Raw genomic sequence first — 27,232 nt, forward strand, 5'->3', positions numbered from 1 at the left:
TTTTAGCTTTCACCCACGCTCACTACTCAATTCAATCTGTGCTCTTATAGTACAATGTGATGGTATGTGTGATACTGGCCAATACGCTGGGGTGATTAAAAAATAAAGTAATTCAACTTTTTATTTTATTTCACGGCAATCAGCAGACTAAAAGCCATTGGAGTCTTTTATGAAACACCTATTTTGACAAACACAGAAGACTGTACTGTCACAAAAAAGCGTTTATCCATGGACTGAGAGATAAATGAGCACATGGTGGAAGTCTCGACAAATGATGTCTTAAGATTAACCGTGAAGTGGTGGACAAAATATTTCAAAAATATTTTTCATATTACGTTTTGTGAGTTTAATCTTATTTTTAAGAGACTTGTTGAAAGCGAATACATTTGTTTGTCAAAGTCAACCCTCATGCCCTCCACTTTCATCTTAAGAGGTAATTTATCAACTTATCCTACCTCAGTTTAAACCTTCAAACCGTGTAATAATTGTGGAAATACTTCTATTTAGAACTATTTCAATGTGCACTCTGTTACAGCACCACCGGACCTTAAGGTCTGACCAAAGTTTATGATTTTAAAATGACGACATCCAGGTTTTATTGATGGGAAACCCTGGCAGTAAAATCAAATCATAACTGTATGACAGATAAACCATGACGAGGAAGATAGCACGCGCATGCGCACACACACACACACACACACACACACACACACACACACACACACACACACTCACACACTTTTTTACACGGTCAAGTCTCCACCCTCGGTCATATACAAAGTACAGAGGAGTGGTGGGGATGCATGTCACACTTCTTTAAGAGTCATTGAAGTCATCGGAGCTGAGAGACATCACGGTATGATTATATTTTAAAGTATTTTAATTGACAAGGTCAGCAGTTTTTCCATATTGCCAGAGATATTTTTTTATTTTTTGAAACATTTTTAAATGAAATAATTTAAATTATTCATTTGAAAATATTTTTTAGAATGATAAAACGATTAGAAATAATTCTAAGCATGGAATAAGCAGTACCATTTATTACGTTGTGTATTACTTTTGTCGAGAAAATGAAGTGGTTTTAACCTATAGTCCATTGCTTTGTTTTAAACAATTGCCAACAATTCACCTTTTTTGTTTATCTGATATATATTACATTTTAATATTATATTTTTTGCAATTCATAATTCATATCAGTTCAAAAGTTTGGGTTCACCTGCCACAAAAGCAAAGCTTGATCCAGCCACAGCAGGATGGCTTAGATGACTGCTCTGTGTTTATCATGTATTTCTTCTCCTTTTAGGTTGCAGAAAGTCCTCTTCACAAATATGTGTTATTTTGTATGAAAGGGTTTGTAAAAAACGTTGTGTTTTGTACATAGAGAACGAAACACTGTACAACGGTTAGACCAGACTGACAGTTGAAAGTGCGGACAGAGAAAAATATCCTTCTTAGCAACAGTTGATTGAAAATAGAAGGAATCACCAGTCATTAGTCAAATTAATTGGAAGCTTTGCGTCAAAAAGTGTGAATTTAAAAATGAATAAGTTCCAATTTCTATGGCAAGTGCACAAACATGCCTGAAATAAGATTGAATATCAACGGCTATTCTTAAAACGTCACATATAAATAGATGGTTAGTATCGGGTTAGCAGTATTGGAAGTGGATCAATGAATATCAGATAGACAAAATATGGACAAACAAAACAAAATGGAAAACTGAGTTGACTCCAGAGGACCCAAACTATTTAGAGCCCAAATGCACTGTTGTGTTTCAATAATAATAAGTAATTCTTCTTCTTCTTTTAGGGCCCAAACTATTACAAATGTACATAATGCACTTAGTGTCTGAATTACACTCTTTATGTCTCTAAAATAGTCATAATTGAAGAAAAGATTCCAACATACCAGGTTTTAATTTTTATTATACAATTAAATATACATATGTTTTTGGAATCCATTGTGTCGCTATAGCTCTCAGCTCACTGTTTGCAAAATCACTGAGAATTCTCTGTGAATAGCAAATAAAAGACAAAGCAAAAAGTGCAATGACGTTTGGTGGGGTGTGGCTGCATCAGCACATTCTTCTCATGTGTACTTAATGTGTGTCTTTGCCTATGAGCTCTGCATACCATGTTAGTAATGTACATTAAACAACATGGCAGCTTATAATTCTTATTTTCTGTGAAAAAAAAACCAGGATATCTGAAAGGTTGCCAAAGAATAAAACATCAGCCTCTGTCACTTGTTATGCGTTTTCACTCGCCATCATCTCATATTATTTTGGAGTATAAATAAACAAAAAATCTCTCATATCACTTGATTTCTGAGCATTTTCCTTTTTTTTTGTTCTATAGAGTTAAATGTAACCTTTCTTCTAAAACGGCTTTCAGCAACATTTGTCAGTATAAAAATCCAAAGTCAGAACACAAAGAATCACTTTTATTAATACTTTTTTTTGGGTCATATATCATTTAACCAGCCTGATAATTGATATCTAATAATTGTCTCCCTTTCTGTAGATTGATCATGACTTCAGTGCTGGGCATTGCCTTGCTGACTTTGGTCATATCCGGGCCCATAGTGGCCTTTGTCCCTATCGGAGGTGGGGCGTCCACTCATGTCAGCATTACAGGAACTGCTCTATTACAAAAAGTGACAGAGACATGTCGGGCGGTGGCTGAAGCAGATGGTTATGAGTTCAACCCCACGGTACGACGGAATACAACAAACATGCAAGACGGCACAAACAAAAATAGTTACACACAACATGTGAACATACTCATATTCAACCTCATTTAAATACACACATATACACTTTGTGCAATTCACCTCTACTCTGTCTCTTCATGTTTTTCAGTGAGAAGACATCAGTCTGCTTTTAGCATTTAAACAATATTGAAAATGAGAGTGTGAGTGAGGGAAGTTTTGGGAGTCATTTTACGTAGATCAGTTGTGATCGGCTGATATTTTAGCGCTTCATGTTAATGTTGGTTTGCTGGACTGTTGGTCCACAAATTTGGTTCTGAAATATTTGAACAACTATCTGATGACTTGCTATGCAATTTGTTAGAGAAATGTATTGTCTCCAGCAAGTGAATCTTCCAATCTTAATATCTTCTTATATCTACATACAAAGCAGGTCCTAATAACGAAGTGTGCTCTGTTGCACCTCCATTTCCTCCACTTCTAAAGCAGACCATAACAGACAAACCATTGTTTCTCAATGTTGCATTGGCTTTTGTAGTTTTTGTTGCTGTTTTTTTATTACTGTTTTTATTGCTGAGTTGCTCATTTATAATACTTGTTTTTATCATGTTTATTTTTTATAATGTCTGTTGTTGCACTCTACCTTCTGCTTCTATAAATCCATAAATTCCCTCGCAGCAGGACCAATAAAGGATTATCGTATCTTATCTTGACTTCTGGCTGCAGGGTTCGTCTCCTGAGGAGTTGGTCCAAGCATGTCTAGGCCCCACAGCAACAGGAGAAGTCTCTGGTGCCAAGTTTCGCTCTGCTCTTCAAGAGATCTACACCCAGAACGGACTGGTAGACCGCGACTTTGTCAACAGGTTGGGGGAAAGCAACTGTTATTACAGAGCAATGAAATATGGGATTTTGAGTTATTTTCAGCTTAAAACAATATTTGATCTTACAGTTATTACATGTGAAAAATTATTTTAGTGCTCCTCACCACTTCAACTCAGAGGCCTTTCTGGAAGGACGTGGCCTAATCATTGAGGGCATCGTGGCCATTAAGGCTAACATTCGCAAGGAGAACTTCCAGGCTGCCAGGGAAACACTGGGCAGAGTCCTTCATACACTACAGGTAAGAGGGGCATAGAGGAGTACAGAAACTGCTGGCTATATACAGGTTTAAGGTCAAGGTGAGGAGGAAATAAAGAAATAGACAGACATTTTTATTGGAGGAAAAAAGGATATGGTTAGATGAGACAAAATGAGCGAGGAAGGAGTCAGAATAGAGGAATTCTAACGCTCTCTACATTGTTGGATTAAAATGTTAATGTGTGTCTTTCCATTCACTGTCAGGACTTCTACAGCCACAGTAACTGGGTGGAGTTAGGAAACACTGAGCCATACATTAACCTAATACGCCTCGACCTTCCTCTGGAAAACCTGGCAGGTGTGTGTCATACACATAACAATGCAAATATTTCTGTGTTGGGTAATATGTCATGATATAGACTATATATCCCTACTGTTGCATAATAAAACTCCAAAAGATTACTATTTGTGAATATTGTGTACCTTTTGTTTGTGTAGATGTCAACACTACTACTTGCAGTGACTGTGCCAGTGGCACGTGCCCCAATTCCATCCTGCCCAACATCGTGAAAGAGAAGAAACTCACATCAGGTTACATGGGAATCTTTTCAGCTGCCAAGCCCAAAGGTATCAGTGACAAACATGTCTCCAAACCATATTCAAATATTGTTACCACACTGTGCATTACATTTTTATTCCCTTCAAGGAGGAAATAAACTTCAACAGTGAGAAAAATATGTATACAATAATGATAATATATAAACCGAAGAATATTAACTTTCTAATGACTAAACAGGTTACAGGGAGGAATTTTGAACTGATTATGGTTTCTGGTCAATTCATTAGCAATGCATCTACATGAGTAAACAAGACCATCTGCCAGATGATTTGCTATATGTCGTTAATCTTAATACTTATTTGAGATTAATACTTTATTTCGATTCAACATAAAATCAGACATATTAATGCAAGTTCGGCAGAAATCTCTTCAGTCCAGATGCCAGTGGTGTCACGGAATGGTTTCAGAGAGGACCCGAACGCCGACAACAGTGTAACGTAATTTTATTTCTCCACCAGAGATTGAAACAGGGATTCAACCAGAGATCTAACACGGTTCAAAACAGCAATTTGGGCATGAGACAAACAGGGTTGAAATACACAGGAAAGGTGCAGGTGATTAGACAAAGCAGAAAACAATCAGGGACAGGGCAGACGATGACAGGGACAAAAAGTGCAGGGAAACAGAGGACAAAGAGAGACAAGGACTTAAAAAAAACAGGGAACAACCAATGCTGTGACATGTGAAGTGGAGCCTCCTCCATCACAGACAGACCCAGATCTGGCTTCGAACTGCAGTCAAAAGCTGCAGCAGGAGGAGGACAGCTCAGCAGCGTCTCTTTCTCTTGCCAGGAACAGAGCTTCACCTTGTTGTCCACCAGTCTGGGAGCCAACAACGAAGCCACGGTGCTTAAATCCCAGGCCATATACGTAGCTTAGCCTGCTGGAGGGAAGGATGGCACTGACCAACCAGAACTAGGACTGAGTGGACAGACTGTCAGACACTACTGCAGTAAAATTATAGTTTTCAACAGTGACTCTTGTGCTCTAAAGAACTACCACTTTCGCAAAAGGGACAGCCAAAATCAAAACAATATATGAGTTCCTCAAAGTAGCTTTAGGAAAATAATTTTTAATTTGGCTTCAATGGCACATTTTGAATGTGACCATTAATTTATCTACAAACAGGAACATAATCAGTTGAGTCCTACACCCTAAAGTAATAGTTGAGTGATAAGATAAGGAGATTGATACCATGCTTATCATAGCAGTCACTTCCTGGAGTCTGTCGTCATGAGGTTTCCAGGACACCAGCAGAGACAATAAGTAGTTCCGCACATAACTTCCCATGAAATATTGTTGTCACTCTTTGTTTTAGTACAAGTTAATCATGAGATATAAGATGTCTAATACGCTTTATAGGTGTTATTGGGTTACCTTCCGACAGAGGATAGCTGTATTATTATTATTATTCAATGACGTCATCAAATCCAGATGCAACACTCATAAAAGAGTTATATACCTAGAGTACGAAAACAAGAATAGTCAACCCAGAAAAAAGCATACAAGTCCACTATGAATAGCAATTTCATCCATGTCCCAGTTCAACCACCTGTCCCTGCTGCCCTTTGACAGGAAAATGTAGCCATGGAGGTGCAGCTGACCTGACTAGCACAGCAGAACCTCGTGGAGGCATCAGCAAAGATGAGCGCCGCTCGGACAATGTCGCTCTCCACAACTCTGCAGTAAATGCAGCCACAGCCGCCAGCCTCCAGCTGCTGGAGGACATCCAGTTAGCTGCTGGGAACAGCGACTTTCTGAGGTATGACAGTGAGGTGAGGTGTAACAAATATCTTAAATCGTTGGTCTAGAACAGGTTAGTCCAAACTACAGCTCATTTTTTATTGGTCCGCAGCAAATTCTGAAAAATATAACAGAGAGAAACATTGAGCCTGCAAGCTCAACAATTGCATTTTTGCAGTCCGAACAAAACACGAGAAAATGCCACACTAGCAACTACGAGGTCGCTCAACTCACAACGCGACTCGGGAAACCTTCTCAGACGGTGACTTCATAAGACGCCTCACTACTGTCGCAGGAATAATGTGCCTGAAGAGAGTCTGCAATTAGAACTGATGGAGATGCTGTGTGATGATTCTCTGAAGAATCAGTATCAGCTTCTCTCCTTACCCGACTTGTACCGGAGCTTGGAAAAGGCCAAGTTTCCTCTGTTTTGGTTTTTAGAATATTAAATATAATATTTATATAACATATACAAAAAAAGAATACATATATAGGCATAATTTACCTCATTTGATTCATTTTTGCGATATACTTCACCTCTAGAGGTCCAGGCGTTTGTATATTTTTCTGTTTGTGGCCCCCAGTGAAAAAAATCTGGACACCCCCCGGGTCTAGACTCAAACAATTTGACTTAATGATTTCACCGTCCAGACTGAGTGGGGTGATAAGGTTTCCCTGACCTTTAATCCTCCACTTCCTCTCTTTTTCTTACAGAATGATGGGGATTGCTCGCTCAGCCGTCGTGTGCTTTGTTATCGACACCACTGGCAGTATGTCAGATGATATCGAGGAGGCCAGGGATGTTGTTTACGATATAATTGACAGCAAAAAAGGAACACAGGACGAGCCATCCGAGTATATTTTGGTGCCCTTCAATGATCCCGGTATGAACTGTTCTACGTTATTAATCATTTTTAAAAATCTAAGACCCTTGGTGGTTTTATAATGCCATAGAATTGTCTGCAGTGTAATGCTTTGCCATATAGTTGTAACACGAGTTACAAACTAGTGTATGATCTTACGTAAAGAGTTGGCAAACTCTGGTGAATACTGTAAATCTGTATAGACTCACAGTGGTTCTGTAGGATGGAAAGTTATTTGAAAATAGACACATTTTATACACAGGTTAGTCTTGGCACTTAGCCCCTTTTCTATGCTTATTATGTAGGTTTTGGACCTATGATCAGGACAAAAGACCCCAATAAAATGAAAACAGAAATCTCTAAGCTCACAGCAAATGCAGGTGGTGATACTCCTGAGATGTGCCTGTCAGGACTTGAGGTATTGTAATATTTACTGACTAGGGTGGCTGTTGATGTTCCAAATATTTTTCATGAACCCCTTAAAGACTGAGGGGATGTAAAAATAACTGTGTTTCATTGTTTTATTTCTTCAGTTGGCTCTCACTGGTGCTCCTGCCTCCTCCTACATCTACGTTTTTACTGATGCTATCGCTAAAGACATTGCCCTCAAGGACACTATTGTTGCTCTCATCAGGAGCACCAAGTCAACGGTAAATACTGACTGACACCCAAAGGTACCCCTAAAGTGAATTTTACTTTAAAGACTGGGGGTGTAATCTCCATATTTAATGATTTCCATAGGTATCATTCTTTATGACCGGACCCAGTGGGAGGCGTCGACGTGAACTCCGTGCTAGCTCCTTTGAAGACTACAAGGACCTGGCTTTGGCCTCTGGTGGCCAGGCTATCCAGGTGTTAAAGAGTCAGTTGCCTCAGGCCACAGATGTCATCCTTGACACCTCTACTTCAGCTCTGGTAAAACTGTGCAGTTCTAATAGTCTATTCTGTACTATCTGAACATGTAGCCTTCAGGGGGTTGTCACAAAAGCGGCAAATCATCAGGCTCTTCTGTTTTCCTCCATCTCCCTCAGGTGACAGTACTTCAGCGAGCAAGGAACCTTGGGCAGGAGATATTTCCTTTCATGTTGGATGAATCTCTGAAAAACATCACCATCTACATCACAGGAAAATCCCTTACTTTCACGCTGACCAACCCTGCAGGTAGCAAACCATTACTTTACTGAAGTGTTTTTACCGGTTTAAGAGAATGTTAATGCTCGACACTCATTGGGTTTGCTTTCCTTTCTGGCTGAGAATATAACTGTGATACATATTTATGAATAATGAATGCTTGCCATCAATTAACAGGTGTGAGCCAGAAGCAAAACGAGGCCAGCGGAAATTTGGGGACTGTCCAATCAGTGGGAAACCTGTGGAGAATTCGTCTCAATGGTTACAGGCAGACAGGGACTTGGCAGATTAACATCAATTCCAAACACCCATACACACTTAAAGTCACAGGTCAGAGACTCTGTTAATTAAACATGCCCTTTCTGTACGGATGTGCTGTTGAAATGGTGTCTTCATGCGAATACACTTACTTTGTAGATTAAATGAATAGTTAAACATTGAGAGAGATATACTTATTTGCTTTCTTGCCAGGAGTTAGAGGAGACGTTAAACACCCTCCTGTCTGATAAATATAGGGCTACTACAAACGGCTGGTTAGCTTAGCTCAGCACAAAGATAGCTAGTTTAGCTCTGTTCCACATTACACATTAGTAACCGTGAGTTTGCGGGACAACCAGCGAAGACTTAAGGACGTTACTGCTTGCTGCCTAATAATAGTCCTGCTTGTCAGCTCAAGTGAAACAACAAATTATGTTTTTTACGCTTTGATTTTTGTGAAGATCAAACAAACAAGCTTCCGTTACCTTTGGATAGAGATGAACTAGCCGTTTCCCCTCTTTCTAAACTCTGTGCTAAGCTAATCGAATATTAGCTTCATATTTCATTTACAGTTATGAAAATATTGATCTTCTCATATTTGTCAAGAAAGCCAAAATTAAAGCCTTTAATTAGCATATTTCATACTTATTTCCACTCATTTTTGATATACGAAAATCGCATAAATTAATTCAGCTTTTTTTTGTCAGTTGTTAGTCTGTATTAACTGTAAGTCTGTGCTTGTGTTTCAAGGCCAGAGTACTATTACCTTTATCTATGACTTTGTGGAAAGCTTCGGGGGACCTCATCCAGGTTACGCACAACTCAGTGGCCGTCCACAAGCAGGTACAATACATTCAATAAAGCAGCATTGGTGTAATTAAGAGTCTCTATAGGAACTCTAGGATATTTGATCATTAAAAAAAAAGGTTTCACAATGTGTCAGAAGAATAGCATCATAGTGGTGAAAAATAAGTGACACATTTCTTGTTCTGTATTGTCTTGCTCAGGTAGACAGAAATATCTTCTTTAAAGCTCCTATACTTAATATTTCAATATTGACAAAAGATAACATGAAAACTTCAGTTTATTTTGTACAGCCCAAAATCATATACTTAAAACAATGAATATTCAGAGACAATAGTCACCCGACTGTGCTAATGTTGCTTTGTTTTGGCTGAATGTGTATATGAGCACCTCTCTGCTAACAGGTTTGACATATGTTGAAAAGATTTCCCAATTTGTGTAGGATTTTCCCAGTATGTCCCCTCAAATATCTGTAAAGCACTAAAATATCCCAGTTTTCACCTAAATTAAATTATTACCTAGCACAATGTAAAAACACATAGATGTTCACATGAATATTTGCTACAATACTGGTCCAGGTTTAATGGTTTGAAAACATGATCACCCTCCCCTACCAACTTTAAATGATGTAATAGTTAAGTGACAAAATCAACTAATCCAGGAGTATTTTTTTGTCCCATTGGAAGCTCTATACATTAGTTAAGATTATGATGATGTTGGCCAAACAGGCATCCTTCCAGCCCACATTCTCAAACCCTCTAATGTTTTTGTCATGAAAATGAATGTTCCTCTTGTTTTTTGTCCCTAACTTATTTCTTTATTTCTCTCTTCTGGAAACTCAGGGCAGCCGGCCACTCTGATGCTCTCAGTGATGGGTAGGAAAGGTTCAACCTCAATGATCATAGGGCATGTTGCTCTGGTGACTGTATCTGGTCCTGAGACTGTTAGAAATAGCACCATAACTGACATGGGAAATGGAGACATCCTGATGACTGTTGATGACGTCCCAGAGGGAGAGTTTGTGGTCATCCTTAAAGGAATTGACAAAGTGTCAGGCAGTGAATTTCAGAGACAGTCTACCACCCAGATGTCTGTCTCCAAAGTGAACATCCAGGTGGGTCTCTTTACTTCCTGTTTTGTTAAAGTGAGACAGATGAATATTCACCCTTTTGTTGTATTTTTTTTCACCCTGCATACATCCATTCATTTTCCTCCGCTTATTCGGGGTCGGGTCGCGGTGGCAGCAGGCCCAGTAGGCCGACCCAGACGTCCCTCTCACCTGCAACATTTTCCAAATCCTTCTGATGGATCATGAGGCGATCCCAGGCCAGCTGTGAGATATAATCCCTCCAGCGTGTTCTGGGTCTTCCCTGGGATATCCTCCTTTATTCCCCTGCTTTGTAATTTAATCTCCCACTTCTATTTCCCTTTAGGCTGCGGTGGACAGCAGTGTGGAGCCAGGTGAAGCCTTCAATCTCCCCTTCAGTGTCATGACCCAGGGCTCTGGTGGACGATACTCCATCAGCGCCAGAAACGACAAAGGCTTCAAGATGACCTACCCAACCAGGTGAGGAGAAGCAACTAAAAACTATTCTTCTGTTAAATATCCTTATTGATACTAATGCATCTTTAAATCTCGAGCACCCATTCCTGCTACTTGAGGCTGAGGGCAAAGTTACATCTGAGTAGAGTAACTTTGTGCAACCCCACTCACTAGTTGCAGTAAAGGCCCCAGGCAGGCTTATGGCAGCAGTATGCTTTGTTGCAACTGCTCACATTAGGGGGCACTGTGTCCAATAATTTATGTAACTTTCCAAAATCAATTATCCGACATTCACACCCACTTCACATTGTGACTGGTCAACTGTGTGTCGGCTAAAGTAAGCTGGGTTTGCACTTCTTCTTTTTTTACCCCAGAAGTAGACTTCATATTTTAATCCAAATTAAATGTTTCAATTATTCACAGTCATAGCTTCTGTAATCACAACATGTATTTTTCTGTCTTCTTTTGACAGTCTCACGTTGACGACTGGACAATATGCTAATTCTACTGCGATCATCTCTACACCTGCCAACACACAATCAGGCAGTGACATCACTGTGACTCTGCAAGCCAAGTCGGCCAGCGGTGTTGACTCCAATTACGTTGTTTTGAAAATCTCTGTTGTTAGCAAGGTAACCAGACACCTGTTGGATTACACAGATGGAAACAGTAAAATTAAATAGTGAATAGAGTGCTGCAGGAATGAGTCAGCATTATTCCACTTCTGGTTCCCTTCCCAAAGTGGGAAAATAGTTTTTTTGAATGGAATTTTGTATAGATGATAAAAAGGTTTGTGGTTAACACAGTTTGATTGTTTTTATGTTTTGTACTCCCATATAAACTATGTCAGTAAATACCCGACTCTAATGAGAGTCATCAAACCGACCACTAGTCTGCCTTTAGCTTTGTGGTGGTGATGATGAAGTCATGCAACCATTGCGTACTGTTTATTTGTAAAGATTATCTCACTGACGTGTAAGTATCATAAACTTGTGATTGCCACAGAGTTCATTTTCTGCAACAATATAAAATCCAATGGAAATATCCCATTGGTTTTTGTTGAGGGAACCAAGCTTCTGGGTTGGCATACACAATTACATCTTCCCTGCAGCACTTCAAATAGCCACAACAATGGCTTTAACAGATGCACTTCTTCAAAATGTATACATTCATTCAACAAATCTAAATTAAATATTGCTTTGATTCATGAATACAATAATACCGTTCTTTTCTTCTCTTCTGTCCAGATTACAGATTTTGTTCAGCCCTTGTGTGAAGTGGTGAATGTGCTGGCTGATGACTGCCCTCAAGAAATATCTCAGTGTGAATATTTCCAGTGGGAGCTTACGGCCACACTTACAGACGGAAATGGGACCGGAATAGAGACCATTTCCCTGCGCCAGGGCCGTGGAAACTTAACAACCACCTCGCTGAGTGATCCCATCATTCAGGCCAACTACACAGCCTCCTGCTGCTCGCAGATTGTTGAGTTTGTAGCTGTAGATACAATTGGAAATGTGGGCAAGTGCTATCACTCCATTGTACGCTCTGCAGGCCCCTGTGCCTTAACAGTGTCGCTGCCACTGTGGTTGTGCCTGCTGGTATCTGCCTTTGCAATAAGTTAGCTTGTCTTTACTCCTCAGCATCAGGTATTGGATAAACCATTTACATGATTTAATTAAAATAAACTTAATTCTGGTTATATTGATCAAACGCTTAGATATCCTGCACAAATAAACATTAGCAGGGAATAGGAAACAGATATTTAATGTATACTTATATTTTACCAGATGAATTATTTCTGATAAAAAAAACAAAAACATGAAATATTTTTTCATTTCATCATGTTTTTTTCTTGTTTGCAACGTGTCAGTTCTGCTGTAAAAATCTTGTTTGGTGCAGAAAATCAAAGCATGAAGCAAGATTCAACAACTTTTTCATTCACATCTACTGTGGACAATAAAACCAACTACCGTGGACAGATTTTACATTTTATGGAACAAGCATTTAAAATGTGTTGTCCATAGGCAACAAAAGACCCCTTATTTGAACCATGTTGTGTGTAGTGCACAGTAATCAATTGGCATACTCTATTGGGTTTTGTTGACCATTTTCCAACAAAACAATATTAAAAAGGAAATGGGATGATGGACCTTCTCTATATAACAAAATATGTTCCATTTCAAATTTCATTACTTCATTCATCAACATCATTGCGTTCACCTCCACTGTACTATAATGGTAGAATAAATGTCTTTGATGTAACTTTAGTAGAAACAACTGTTATGAACTCCCATGTTGGCTGCAACATGTTGGTCGTTTTAAATACCTATTGCCATGTAAAATAAAGGCATTTTAATATTACCCGGGAGTACACTGAATTGTTTTCAGTCCACTATATATAGAGCCTTGTCAAGACAAAATAAGCACACTATGCCTAAAGGATTAAAGTGCAGCTGTATGTGATCACCAGACACAGCAATGCTTCTACTCTGTCAACACCTTTAAGACTGACAATATCCAGTCATCACTAATAATAATACAACTAATAGTAACTGACAGTGTTCGTATTTCGTGCACTAACTGCAGGCCATTATTCTACACTAATGTAGATGTAATCATAGCGGTATAGCACATCTTTTCACAATTAGAAATAAACTGGGCCTCAGTAGTTATCCTTAACGCATTGTAAAAATACAATTCTTTCATTCAATAGTTTTTTTAATTAATTCATTTTCTAAAATGGACATGATCTTATGAAAGAATTTCAAACAATTTAGGTTTCCTGACAAAATATACACAAAAGGGGATCAGTTCACCACCTCTATTTATTATCTGTTTTCTCAAAGGACAGGACCAAGAAAATACACATCTCATCTTTCATAGCAATGACATATTTACAATTTCTTACATGAGGTTGAGTATTCTTGACTAGTGGGTTGATGTCCAACACTTATATTGTACACTTTTAGAAGAAACAAGATGGACATGGATGTAAAGACATTGCTTTGGTAATTCCTTTCTCTTGTAATCCATTAGAATGTTAGACACAATAACAATGTAAGAAATAAGTGTAGTTTAAGTTTAAACTTCTGCTCAGCTCTTTAAAGATCACAGATGAACACCGACGCTGTTTTGAAGTCAAAATCATGACAGAACCTGCAACGTAATGAATTTTAAATGCATTCACACAATTGTAATTTAACAAGTATATAACCATAATTAAATATGTTGTATGCATTGACTGCGTGTTGTCAGCTGTCAGAATGTCACATTTATGTCCTGTGAGAATAGTGAAAAGTAGGTGATCAAAACCTTTGATAATTGGTATATGCTACCATTTTAAGTTTGGTTGTAGTAATAACTAATACATGAATAAACACTATTAAGTGATAACACAACAGCAAGATATTTTAACATATCCACTGGGTTTTTCTATAATTGTGGGTCATCTGTGATATACCAATGCACCAAAAGGTTATAACAGTAAAACATGTGGCTGATCTACATGAAGATGTTTTCACTATAACCCATTTCTACAACAGATGTATTATGAACACCACAAAGGCTACTTGAGGTCAGAGTCAGATTAACATTTGAATTTTTCAATTACGTAACAAAATCCTGTGATATTCCTTGTTCTACGTTTGAAATAATTGTGTTGCACCTGTATGCCTTTTACAAATTAAACAAAGCTTCAAGAGGCGCTGCATCCAGTCTTTAAGCTAAGACAATCTTCACAAGCGTGACATTGATAATGATCCTCTCAATCAAATCTTAACATAAAATGTTTATATGCACTTCTTAAAAACACAAAGCCATTAGATGGACAAATGAGAAAATAAATTATATTCTCTATTTGCATTTGTTTTACAAATGCATTACATAATAAAAAAAATAAAAAAAAACCCCTGTATGATTCATTTTGCAACAAGTATTACAAGACTTTATATCTCTCTCCTTTATATCTCTCTCCTTAAATACATCTCCTTAAATACTCACTAGAACTGGGTGGCATCTTGGATGTCCACCTTTCAAAGTACTTTATGTAGACTTTTTATATGCTTTTTCAGGTGGCCTGACTGCGTGAAGCTCTTGGGACAGTGGGGGCAGGAATGTGGTTTCTCCCCTGTGTGGATATACTTGTGCCTTTTCAGGTTATTGAAGTCTAAAAATCCTTTTCCACAGAATGGGCACCAGTGTCGCTTCTCCCCATTATGCCACCTTAAATGCACATTTAGTTCTACCCTCCGTGCAAATTTCTTTTCACAAAGGTTGCAATGGAATGGTTTCTCTCCAGTGTGCATTCGTACGTGGGCTTCCATATCTCGCTTCGTGAAGAATCCCCCATTGCAAACAGGGCAGATGTGAGGTTTAAGTTTCCTGTGTACCATCTGGAGGTGTTTGGTGAGGCCAAAACGGTAGACAAAGCCCTTCCCGCACTGCTGACAGATATGGATCCGACCATTGCGGTGCACCCTGCCATGCCGTTTAAGACCTTTTGAGTCTGGGAACCTCTTTCCACAGAGTGTGCAAGAGAAAGGTCTCTGACCTGTGTGGAGACTAACGTGGCTTTCCAGGGCAGCAAGGCTGCTGAGGACACGACCGCACTCGCCACATTGGTTTTTCAGCAGCCGCCTACCAATGACTGATAAAGGCTGTAATGGTGAGACAACAGGTGGAGCTTTGACGGGTATGGGAAGAAGAGAAACACTGTGGGGGTAAACTACTGTATGATCCTGCTGTCTCGGTGACAACGGCTGCTTCCGTTTCCGTATCGGAGATGTTTTAATGGCTGGCAGTCTAGGAGGAGTCCAGACAGCTTTAGCTGTACATTTTCTCACAACATCACAGCTAGCGCGGCTCTCTGCTAACTGGCCTGTTTTTCCTCCATTTTTCTTTTTAGCTATCGTTTTGGCTTTTGCTGCTTCAGCCAACTGCTTAGCAGCACTCACTATTAATTTTTGTTTTGGACTAGTACCGTCTTGACTTAATCTGGGTTTCTTAGCAGGAGTTGACTCCCTTGTCTTTGTAGGACTTACACCATATTTAGCAAATTTAGGCCATCTAACATTTGGGGAACCCGTTTCACTCTTATAGTTGTTAGTATGTGCACAGTCTGTAGATATGCTATACCTAGGGCCGAAGGAACTGGATTCTCTTTTTTTCGGTTTACTGCTCGAGCCATCTTTAGGTAAGGTACATTTCCTGCGGCAGAAAGTTAAGTTATCAATAATCACTTGAGGGCTGGTACCATTTTTACTTGAACTTGATGTCTCTTGACCAATTTTGACTTTTTTAGGAATAACACCTTCTCTACTCAAATTAGTTCTCTGAGGGCTTAACGAAGTGGCTTGGGTACTTTTAGGGCTAGCACCATCTCTAGTTGAACTAATCCACCGAGAATGCACCGAAATGTTTCTGGTATTTTCAGAGCTAGACTTCCTAGGACTCACATAAGTGGATTTGGGCTTTTTAGGGCTTGCACTTTCTTTAATTGAGTTAAGCCTTCTCGGACTCACAGAAGTGGATTTGGTCTTTTTAGGTCTAGCACGCTCTTCAATTGCTGGAGAACCCTTGCGACTCACAGAAGTGGATTTTTTTGTTTTGGCGCCTACACCATGTGCACCTGAACTAGACCTCCTGGGAGTGACAGGAGCTGATTTTCTAGTAGCGTTAAACCTCCGAGAGCTGATAAAAGACGGTTCATCGACAGTCTTTTTCGGTCCAGCATCTGCTTCACGTAGTCCAGATCTCCTAGGACTAACATTAGGGGATTTAGTTGTCGTCACTGAAGCGGTAACATCTTCAACTACTCCTGGGTCTTTTGGGCTGATGGGTATAGGTTCTCTAGTTGCAGCTATATATTTAGGACTTTCATTCTCAAATTTACTTTTTTTTAGATTTACAGTGGGGGTCTCTTCAGTTGTGCATGTTTCTGAATTTGTTTTCATTCTTCTAGCTTGTAAGCGAGTTTTGAGATGACTTCGGAGTTGGGCCACGAGGGATTTTTTCTGTAACCTTTTCTTTTCACTGGTGCTGATCTCTGCAGTTGTGGCACTTTCCGAGTTGTCAGAAGAGACCTATAACAAAAAGCATAATGACAAATTAATCTTGACTATCTATATAATCAATGACTTTAATGATACAATTAAATAAAAACAAGAGTACAAGATGTTTTTTTAGTAAGAATTGTTAAAGAATAGTGCAGTTATTTTTTACAAAACAGTAAAAAGCAGTTACAGTGTAAATATGATTCTATCCACAAAGTAATTATATTGCAGACGGAGAAATGTTTAGTACCAGATTACCTTTTCTGGTTCTTCTGGTAAAGGTGTCACTGCCAGCCGCGCCAGGAACTGGGTTTTGGTTATCTGCAATTGAGGATCATTTGTGTCCTTGTTGCTGATGGGCGTTAGCTTCATGAGTGAAGCTGATTCTTTCTCCTTCATACATGGGTCATCAGGTGATGCACAACTTAGCACTGCCATGCTTATTATTTCCTCATCAGATTTAGAAGTAGGTTCTCCCGCTGTACCATTTACAGCTGGTGGTTTAGTCTCGTTGATGGCTATTGTCAAGTTCTCAACCACTGGTGCCGACACCTTGGATGGTGTAGATGGCCTGCTATCAGAGTCTTCTTCCAAATTAAGCGCCTCTGATAGCGGTGTCAATATGACCAAATATGATGGTTTCTCTTGTGTGGTATCTTCTTTCAAGATGGATTGACTTTCAGAAGATGCCTCTTTAGGCAATCTTGAGACTAAGACTGCTTCTTTGGCCGATATTAGAAATGGGAGCCTGGTCAATCTGACCACAGCAGTCGGTGGTACCACTGGAGACACAGAGGATTGCACTAGCCCAAGTGACATGTTTGAACTGGAACAGGTTTCTATAGATGCATTTACCGGTTCGGAAGCAGTTTGTTTGATAAATTCTGAGTTGTTCAATGTTTTATACCTCTTTTGAGTTGATATTGCGGCTACTTCATCTAAAACGGTTTGTGTATCCACAGAAATGCTTAAGTCCTGCGATGAAGTAATCAACTGTGGTGATGACACTATCGCAGCAGCAGATTCGGTCGACTCTTGTGTGGTTGTCAGAACAATTGTCTGGGACTGAGGTTTACTTGATGCCACAGCTGACACCTGTCTCGGAATTATAATTGTTATTTTTGGATGTGGTAGAGTCCCCGACTGCAGGTCAGAAGAGGTGGTGGCGGCTGGCTTTAACGAGCCAATAGAAAACAATTCATTGCACGTAATATGTTTAGTTTTCTGAGGAACTGAGGAAAGGGAAGTAGTTCCGAGAGGCAAGCCTGCAGTTGTAAGGCCTGGAAGTCTATTTTTCTGTGCAGCAACAACCGTTGATACAACAGTAGGAAGCTGGGTTGGTGACAGTGCTGCTATTTTAGGGCGTATTAATGAGGATTCGGCTCTTGGCATAGCAAGTAGTTTATGAGATGCCACTGTACTAGGTTTGCTCGGTGCTACCACCGTTATCAGAGGATGGGAATGGTGCTGCTGCAGTGAATGTACACTTGCTTTAACTGCAGCAGTTAACGATGGCGTGACTGTTTGCTGTCGTTTTGGAATGACAACCTTAATTTGGGCCTGAGCTTTAGTTCGAGTGGCATCTGATGTTAAAGAAGCAATACCAAGTTTCTCTTTTGTCAATTGCGTTTCCTGTGCTGGAATCTCGTGCACAGTCTCTAAAGTACTTACACTTGGGGAACACTGGGTTTGAGTTAGTGCTGCTATTCGTTGAGGTGAGGTCAATATATCTTTCACTGTTGACTGATTCATGGCTTCAACTAATAGTAATGCATCTTGTAGAGTAACAGAAGTGCGGCGTTCTCTGGGCTGAACAGTTTGAGTGTTTGATGTTTCATTTGCAGGCGAAACAGTAAATGAAGCCTTAATCGCCCCTTCAATTTCCATACAAGTTTGTTGAGATGCAGATGATTTTTCCTTTTCAGAGGAACATTCAGAGGCTTCTGATACAGTGAGAGAACCAACTGCTTTGCCTGGATGTTGCAGACGTTTATTTTTTTTTGGTGGCCGTCCTCGTCTACGTTGTTCTGGCTGGGGACTATCCACACTACTTTCAAATGTTTCACAGGTTTCTCCTTTTTTGAGCGCAGTAGGTTGTGACAGCCGTTCGGTAGATTTCAAGTCTACATCGTGTTGCTGAGAAACATCAGCCTGTTCACTTATTGACGTATTGCCCTCTCTTTGACATTGTTGCTCTTTTTCAAGGAGTTCAACCTCTGATTGATGCTGCGCCACTACCAATGGGTGTTTTTCGGGCGTTATGAGTTCTTCCTTCGGATTTAAATCCGACTCTTCTTCGATGTTGCCTTTTTTTGCTAGGAGGGGCAGGACTTGTGAATGCTCCAATTCAGACAATTGGTTCTGGGCTCCTTGTAAACCGCTATCCATTCCCAAAAAGGGCAACCCTTCATTTTCTGTTGCACAAGCAGAGGCCTGTGATGAACCTAAAATGCAATAGGAAATATAAGACATAAAAAGATGATAATGGTGAGTAAGGAACCTCCACATTTTGTAAATCTTGCTTATGATCACACAAATAAAATTCTCTTTTAACTCCTCACCTGTTGTATCACTTATGACTGGCCCAGAGACAAGAGCCTCAGCTTCCTCTTGCTTCACGACAGTCTGCTGAGAAGAATCATCATGGGGGTCCAGAAAGAGGGATGAGAAAAAAATTAATTTTCAGGGATAAATGGGAAAATAAGTTTGTTGATTGCTCAGATTTACACAGACCTCCCGTTTGACAAGTATGAAGGCCATTTGAGTAGTGCCCTCTCCATAGGTGTGGTCCTGCAAACTGTACTCCATTGGCTCATAACTGCACTGTTGCTCTTGGTTTTGCAATGATGAGTGCCTCAGTGGTTGACATTGCTCCACCAATATCGTGCGGATAGGAACAAGGTCTGTAAAAAAAAAGAAAAGAAAAAAAGACATTTTTGAAAATTACAATTCTCATAACAATGCTGTGAAGTTAAATGCATTGAAAAGATGCTAATAGAATACAAAGAACTAGCTTCTTCTCAGACAGCTCAAATAAGAGCCACACAAAATGAAACATGCATACACCATTTCACACACAACTGTTATTAATGAAAACAAAGTGCGGTGAGATGATATGTATAATATGGGTCACAATTTTCCCTCCCAATCTGATTTGACTTCTGTTTATGAAAAGGTCATGGTTGGATTCAATCTTCTGATGTGTGGAAAGTTCTCTTTCTGAGAAGAGTTAAAGATCCAGAAGTTATACTGACTTGTATACTGAATACTAAAAGTGCTCTGCCATAGTGGATCAGACCACGGGGTCAAGAGAATTGCGCATGCGCAATTAACTTTCAATCTGGACGCTGAGCCTGCCAGTAGACTGACCATCTGTGAGCGCTTTACAAAGGGCGATATACACATTTGCAACTAGAACTGCGGCTGGCCACGCAGTTGGATCGATGGACTCGTTTTGGTTTATAGTTCCCGTGCCTTTTCTATACGTCAGAACAGTAGGTGGCACAATGACTGTTTAGAGTCGACCTGCACACCGACGTTCACCGACATCTCCCTCCAGGAATTCACCGCCATCTGCGTGTCCTTACACTCCGTCAGACGGGTTATATAAATGCTCATATTTGCGGACCTCTTCAGCCAAACGTTCTTCAACGGGATCCATTGTTCGTGTTTCTGCTATGGCTTTTAAAAACAGCGGTATTATGCTATGAAACCGGAAATGTGAGACGCAGAAAGGATGTGGTTAGCAGGCCAATCACAGCCTTGTGGGCTGCGAACGGCTCGCGTAGCTTTGTCGGATAGTCAGAAAATTTGGGTGACGCAAGATGGGACTACGCAAAGGGGGCCCTTGCGTGTTTTGAGTCTCTGTGTAAAACCCGAGTATAAATGACCCTTCAGGCAAAGCCACTCGTCGCAACACTCGCTGCAGCACTTACTGCTCGTTGAGAACAGAAGCTACATAACAATACATGCTTTCACGTCAGGCTCAATTCGTCAACACTGCTCGTCGGTGAGGCTACGGAAGCGCGCGCACTTACTTACATTAATCTCCTTTAAAGTAAAAGCAGTGTCGCTGTATTGCATTAATGGCGTGCATCTTATTTATTCATTCATTATTGATTGACCTTACGTGGGCCGGACTGGGAGAGCCGCAAGACGCCCAGGTCTGAACTACGCCGTCTGTGAGAGATTTAAAGCGATAAGCCCCTACCAATGCAAAAAAAAAAAAAAACAACAAACAAACATGCAAAAAAAACATGCAGTGATCAAATAGTTCACATTAAAGGAGTGCCAGATTACCCCTGCGTTAAACATTTTATTTTTTGAACTCCGGGTGTGCAAATGAACAGGCTCGTTGGAAAGAGCTGGCGGCCGCAGCAGAAGGCGGAGTAAAACAATTGTGGTCAAATGGGACAGTTTAAGGCTGCCATCAAAGTATACACAGGAAGTCATAGAAAAAAAAATACTTCCTGTTAATTACAATCTTTTTCCCCCTTTTTATGGTTCTTGCAATTCGCCCCGCGTGAGGTTAATCAAAAATGAAATTTAAAAAATAAAAAAAACAATAGCAGTGCCGTTGTATATAATACAACGGCACTGCTTTCACTTTAAAGACAATTTATGCATGTGCGCTCACTTCCGTAGCCTTACAGACAGGCATTGTTAACGACTTGAGTCTGTTGTGAAAGCACGTATTTATGTAATAATAGTTTCAACTTATATAGCGCTTTTCATAGTACACAAATACGCTTAGTTTAGTAGTTTTTGTAGTTTCTGTGCTCAACGAGCAGTGAGTGCTGCCGCGAGCCGCTTCGCCTCACAAAGCTCCCACATGCAGGCTCTCGTCCAGATTGAACATTAATCACGCAGATACCTGTCAGCTGTCAGACTTCAGTACACTTGTTCAAGCCAACACAGACTGGACTTTTCTTACTGAGTAAGAAAAACTGAACTACAAAACATGAAAAGCACTTATTGCTTTTGTATCAAGGTTATCAATTACTGGTCTTCAACATACATCTTTTAAAATATGGTAAGCAACAAACTGAACATGGACAAAAGAAGTAGTGGCTTATCCCTAACACGCACCCTTACTACTGAACAGTACCTGTTCAGAAAAAACAGGGCAGATTTATAAACTATATAATGAATGCATTTTAACTTGTTGTTGCGCCAAAGTGCCTGTTATATTGTTCTGTTAACCTTACTTTAAAATAAGAATGTGCAATACACAAGTTTTAACGAATTTGGTGCATAATGCGATTAATCAGTTAAACTTGTTTCAACTTTGCCCAGCCCTATCCATCTATCTATCTAATTTGTGTTGGTCCGTTTTTTTAAATTACTTTAACAGCTGAGGGAGGTTTAAGGAGCAACCTGTTTCTGTGCTTTCTGAAGATGTTTTGCACTGTCAATTTTGTTTTTGAAAAAAGGGTTAGAAAGTAATGTTTTTTTCATTATCGGATTCTCCTTGTGTGTACACAATGTATATGAAATTACAATAGTGAATCTAAAGCATACAAGTAAAATAGAAAGTTAGTGGGGTAATGAATGTATACTTTGGAGTTCATATAGTTTGTAAAAGGTTGAGTTTTGGATACTACCATTATGACGCAACCTATATTGATGTTGGAACACACTGTACGAAGCTGCTAGCCAAGGAAGCATTGTATGGTTTCCCTCCCATTTTGAATCCCACGCTTTAGCTATGATCAAGCTATGCCGACCTCACATCAATAAAATGCTATATGTATCCAATATTACGCAAATATAATTATAAAACCACACATGGCATTATCAGCCCATTGTTAAGGATTCCCATGCTTGTTCGTAGCGGATGTCACAACTCACCGCATTGAACAGCTCGGTCACGTTTCTCAGAGCCGTCGGTAGGCCCTTGAAGAGAATCACTTCCTGCGGTGTGAACAGTAGGTGGGTTTCTCGCACTTTCAAATTGGCTACATCTTATTTTGAGGTCCTCGTTCTCCTTCTTCATTCCAGATATTTCTGCCTTCAGCTCGTCGACCATAGTTTCGAAAAGTTTCGTGGTCTCCGCGATTGCGCCCTTGAGCATACTCTCCATGACAGAGGAGTACTTCGACTGAAAATCGTTCGCCGACATTTTGGAATTGTTGACAGTTCGCCTAAGTTTAGTTAAAAATACACTTTTACGAGTAGATTAAGTGTATAGTTAAGAAAAATATGGCGTTGGGCGCTGACTAACATGGCTCCTTTCCGTCGTGGCCAAACGCGGTCTCTCTGCTTTGTGTGACGCACTTTAACGGAAGAAGGGAGTTGCGCCTATATCCGGTGACCCACAAAGAAATGCCTGACGGTATGTTTTGTAGATATATCAGTCAATTGCCTGATTAATATTACACAGGTACATGTGTGAGCAATTCATCACAATTAAGGCGTTATATCCAATTATTGAGCAGGAGGCGTCATTCTTTAACAAAAAACAATTCAACTAAACCTCTTAAGATTGTCCCAACTCACGACCCGTATTTTATACCTCGGAAGTACGGTTGTTTGCGGAATCAACCGGAAATGATAGACTAACGGCATTTTGTAACGTTGGACTACAGCGAAGAAATTGTTTTTTTTCTTTTAAACTACCAAACCCACCTTGCACTTAACATTAATTATATGAATGTTAACGGTGGTTATTTTATGCTCCCGGTTATTACTTATCGCGTGGGTCGGAATCTAGACTTAACTCTTATTCACAACTAGCCTAGCTAGCTATCATAGTGCAGGAAGCTAGTTAGCTAGTGTTGATGTGACAAGCAACTCTAACATTTGGTTTGGTGGAAGTCACATAACGGTCAATGTGTACCGACCAACAGACGCGCACGAGTTGTTTTCCGTCACCTGGTCTAACAAACGATTTAAAGACACGGGCACATCCAGTTTAAAGACACCGACGTTACCAGACAACTGCAGTCTTTGCCAGTCGGAAATTATTTTCTTTTCAGTTGACTGAGAGTAAAAGACTTATCACGTCATCGGCATAATGGCCGAAACAATAGTAACGTTTCAGTCCCAACTTTCTGGCGTAATGGAAACGGTCTTCAAAGCTGCCATGTATGAGATTACGCGGCTGGTGGAGGACAGTTTCTTGGAAGAGGTGACCAGGTGCAGGGAGCAGGTCGAGTCCCTAAAGAGGCGACTGAAGTGGTCGGAGAGCCGCCGTAAAGACAGAGAGGTAGACAGAAAAGCAAAATGCCTTGACTGTGGAAGAGTCGGGGTGTCCGGGGAGGATAATCCCAGTGCGACAGGTGAGTCAGGTGTTACTAATTAATCCATTCAGCTACTATTGATTTTGTCACATAGGAGTATCAACTTAATGACCTTCCTGAACTCTTTTGGTATTGAACTTTTTTTTAAAGTATAGCCGAAGGGATTCTAGAAAATCGTTTCAAGTAATCATACACGTTAAAGAAAATAGATGTGAGATAAGTCAACAAATGTGCCCTGCAATAACTTTAAAGCTGCACCAATGCTTTTTTAAACAAGTAATTGAACTATGTGAGGGGATTGTTGTTTAGTGACAAATACACGGAAATATTCCGTGGATTTGTTTGTCTATATTTTATGCTACCTGCTCAGCACCAAACAGCAGACAAAAAGTTAGCAACAAGATGAAACATTTAGCAGCCACAGAACCGGATTTCCCTCGGAGGTTTCTGGAGACTTTTATTTATTATGGTGCCCGAAGCATGACTCCAAATGCATGCTAATGTTGCTCTGTTTCCGCTCGGTGTGTAAATAGGCAAACATTTATTTCAAAGTTTCAAGAAATGTTTTCCTCTTCTGCTGCAGAGAAAAGTCTTAAGCAGGAGTGTGTGTCGCAAGAAGAAATGCATAGCTCCCGAAGCACTGAAGGACGGACACCTAATCATGAAATGGAAGAGACAAGAACAGAGGCCCACAGTGCCATGACGGCACCACAGGTAGAGGGCAGTTTGTTACACTCATTTAGCTTCAATAAATTAGATTGACATGTAAAATGTTTGTAAGTACTGTCAATGGACATTGTATTGTAGTAAATTGCCCAGGAGTTAAGTAAATACAGCATGAAAACCTTTGTTATGTTTCAGTATTTCCTTCTTTGTGAAACTTAAATGCTGGAGAGTTCAATTAGACTTGCCTGTTGATCTAATGCCAAGCTTTTAGTTTCTCTTGAAGTGAGAACACCTTTTGTATGAATGTTGTCGTTTACTTGTCTGCCAGTCTCCAGGTGTACATGGTGAAAAGCTGAATAGGTTGCTCAAGGAGGAAGCCCTTCAGATCACACCAGAAACTAATAAGTCCCAAGATAGATGGGGAGTCAACTTGGATGGTTAGTACACATTCAGCAAAGCTTTTTTTAAGCATAATAATATCATATGTATGTATCTAGTCATTTTTACAGCACTGTTTCAAAGGAAGATTATTAACACCAGATGACACACTTCATAAACACTTGCTCCAAAGTCATTATATTTAGTGTTTATATGGCAATTGTGTCATTGTAGTCCATGTAACCATAACTGTGAACACATCTTTTCTTCTCTCATTGATCAGAAACGGAGGCATCAGGTCTGCCAGGGCCCAGTAAACGTTTTGTTGACCAGAAGATCCCAAAGAGTCATTTGAACTGGGAAGCCGGCTATGACCAGAGGCCAGAATCCGGCCACGATGGACACTCGGGTGACCCATCTGAACCACTTTTTCAAAATAGATATGGTATGGAAGAATTGGCTGGCTTTAGCAAAACCAGCTATGGAGACACCAATATGATAGACATGGGTAACTTGGATGGGTTACAAGGATCACCTTCGCAACTGGGTGAGGATCTGAATTACATCGGGCACTATGAGGGAGATCTGGAAGCACCAGAAGGAGCCGAGCATCAAGTTTACCAAATAGGTGCGTCACGGAATAGAGGGGGCACGATCGGTTCACCTGCTGGCTCTCCCACAAGGACAAACATTGATGTAAGTGGAGAACTAAGCTGTTTATTGATCAATGAAGAAGGTTATCTACAGGATCCCAGTATCTTGTACCCTGAACATGTGTCTAGTGATCCAGGCGGCAAGTTGAACTTCAGGGGCCAGGGCATTCGCATTGACCCGTCTTTAGACAACACCGAGGATATGTATAGACCGCCAGATGCATACAGTGATGCCTTAAGCCTGGGAGAGAGGCTACAGCATCAAGTAGGAGGGAGAGGAGGTAGAAGACACGCTTGTAATCAGTGTTCAATGTCTTGCCCTGATTCAGCTTCATTAAAGGCACACAGACAGACACATAAAGGCACCGGACAAGTTCCATCGTACTCCTGCACCCAGTGCGGAAAGACCTTCACTCAAGCCTGTAACCTCAAAGTCCACCAGAGGATCCATTCGGGGCAGGGACTCCACCTCTGCAGCCATTGTGGGAAAGGTTTCCCTTCTTTCTCTGACCTAAAAACACACAAGTGTGGCCAAATGGGTGACAAACCGTACTGCTGCAGTGTATGCGGGAACAAGTTCAGCCGTCTCTGGAATCTGAAGTTGCATCGGAGAATTCACACACAGGAAAAACCTCATCGGTGCACCATGTGTGATAAGAGCTTCACACGGGCAGACATATTGAAGGTTCACCAACGTACCCATACGGGGGAAAGACCATACTGCTGCACTGTCTGTGGCCTCAGTTTTAAACGCATGGATCATCTGAAATCACATCAACGTAAACACATGACAGATCTATAAAGAGTTTTTAGGGAAAGAGCATCAGAATGATTATATATTAAAATGGTCCTTTTTAAATCCAAAACATTTTTATTTTATTTTCCTTCTCTCCAATTCCAAGCCTTTTTGTTTTTATTTAAAAAGAAAATATAAAACTTTTGTTTCCATGAAGAATGTAGGACAAGGATGACATGCACGTTTCTTGTGTTTGATAAAATGTCTTTATTGTCTTTACACATGTATTGCTTCATATTTTGCGAAACTTTGTCCTTGTGATAACATTTCAAATTCAATTAAAAAAAAAAAAATGTTAATGTTTTCTTTAAGATTACTTTTTTTTTTACATAGCAATGCAGGATTTAGTGGCATCTCTTAGTGAGTTTGCATTTGAATACCCCCCCTCTACAGCAGCATTGGCATTCAAAATAAAAGCAATGCAACTGTATAACATGCATGATGTACACTTATGTTTTATGTCTAATCTCCCATTGACCTCCCACGGGCCAGTCGGCGACAGCCAAAGAGTCTGGTATGGCCCTGGTGCCGTACAATTCCCAGGTCTGCTTTATAGGGAGTATTTGGATTGCCCGTACTGGGCTACTGTAGAAACACGGAGGTGCAACGTGGTGGACTTCAGAGAGCACACACTTCTTGTGTAGATATAAATTACTCATTCTAAGTTAAGCCAATAAAGTACAAAATGAACATTTCTAC

The 27,232-nt window shown here is 40.1% G+C and overlaps 3 protein-coding genes across 4 annotated transcripts; 2 read left to right on the forward strand and 1 right to left on the reverse strand.

The window, feature by feature from the left end:
• Positions 1 to 799: 799 nt before the first annotated feature.
• vwa11 (von Willebrand factor A domain containing 11) lies at positions 800 to 12,371 on the forward strand. Its single transcript, XM_068589431.1, is given in 18 exon segments — positions 800 to 861; positions 2,529 to 2,712; positions 3,436 to 3,572; positions 3,685 to 3,829; positions 4,051 to 4,144; positions 4,285 to 4,413; positions 5,980 to 6,166; positions 6,862 to 7,031; positions 7,316 to 7,428; positions 7,544 to 7,660; positions 7,752 to 7,925; positions 8,042 to 8,171; positions 8,319 to 8,471; positions 9,150 to 9,242; positions 10,046 to 10,317; positions 10,637 to 10,770; positions 11,219 to 11,378; positions 11,994 to 12,371. Coding segments are annotated over 18 exon segments (2,832 nt in total).
• A 1,185-nt stretch (positions 12,372 to 13,556) lies between these two features.
• LOC137792986 (uncharacterized) lies at positions 13,557 to 23,682 on the reverse strand. 2 transcript variants are annotated; one of them, XM_068588855.1, is made up of 5 exons: positions 22,650 to 23,682; positions 19,533 to 19,702; positions 19,361 to 19,427; positions 17,058 to 19,243; positions 13,557 to 16,829 (listed from the first exon to the last, which is right to left on the reverse strand). In XM_068588855.1, the coding sequence occupies exons 1-5, from the start codon at positions 22,918 to 22,920 to the stop codon at positions 14,781 to 14,783; spliced, it is 4,743 nt and encodes a 1,580-aa protein (XP_068444956.1). In that variant the 5' UTR covers positions 22,921 to 23,682; the 3' UTR covers positions 13,557 to 14,780. The 2 variants fall into 2 exon arrangements, with proteins under 2 accessions (XP_068444956.1, XP_068444957.1); XM_068588856.1 differs by having other exon boundaries at positions 19,361 to 19,424; positions 22,650 to 23,681.
• On the forward strand, positions 22,725 to 26,893 carry si:ch73-109d9.2 (uncharacterized protein LOC565042 homolog). The gene is made up of 4 exons (XM_068588857.1): positions 22,725 to 24,079; positions 24,624 to 24,754; positions 25,035 to 25,143; positions 25,368 to 26,893. The coding sequence occupies exons 1-4, from the start codon at positions 23,815 to 23,817 to the stop codon at positions 26,537 to 26,539; spliced, it is 1,677 nt and encodes a 558-aa protein (XP_068444958.1). The 5' UTR covers positions 22,725 to 23,814; the 3' UTR covers positions 26,540 to 26,893.
• The last annotated feature ends 339 nt before the right edge of the window (positions 26,894 to 27,232 follow it).

This window comes from Clinocottus analis, unplaced genomic scaffold, assembly GCF_023055335.1.
Source record: "Clinocottus analis isolate CAN_PGR_092001 unplaced genomic scaffold, fCliAna1.0.p SCAF_22, whole genome shotgun sequence".
Classification (NCBI taxonomy): domain Eukaryota; kingdom Metazoa; phylum Chordata; class Actinopteri; order Perciformes; family Cottidae; genus Clinocottus; species Clinocottus analis.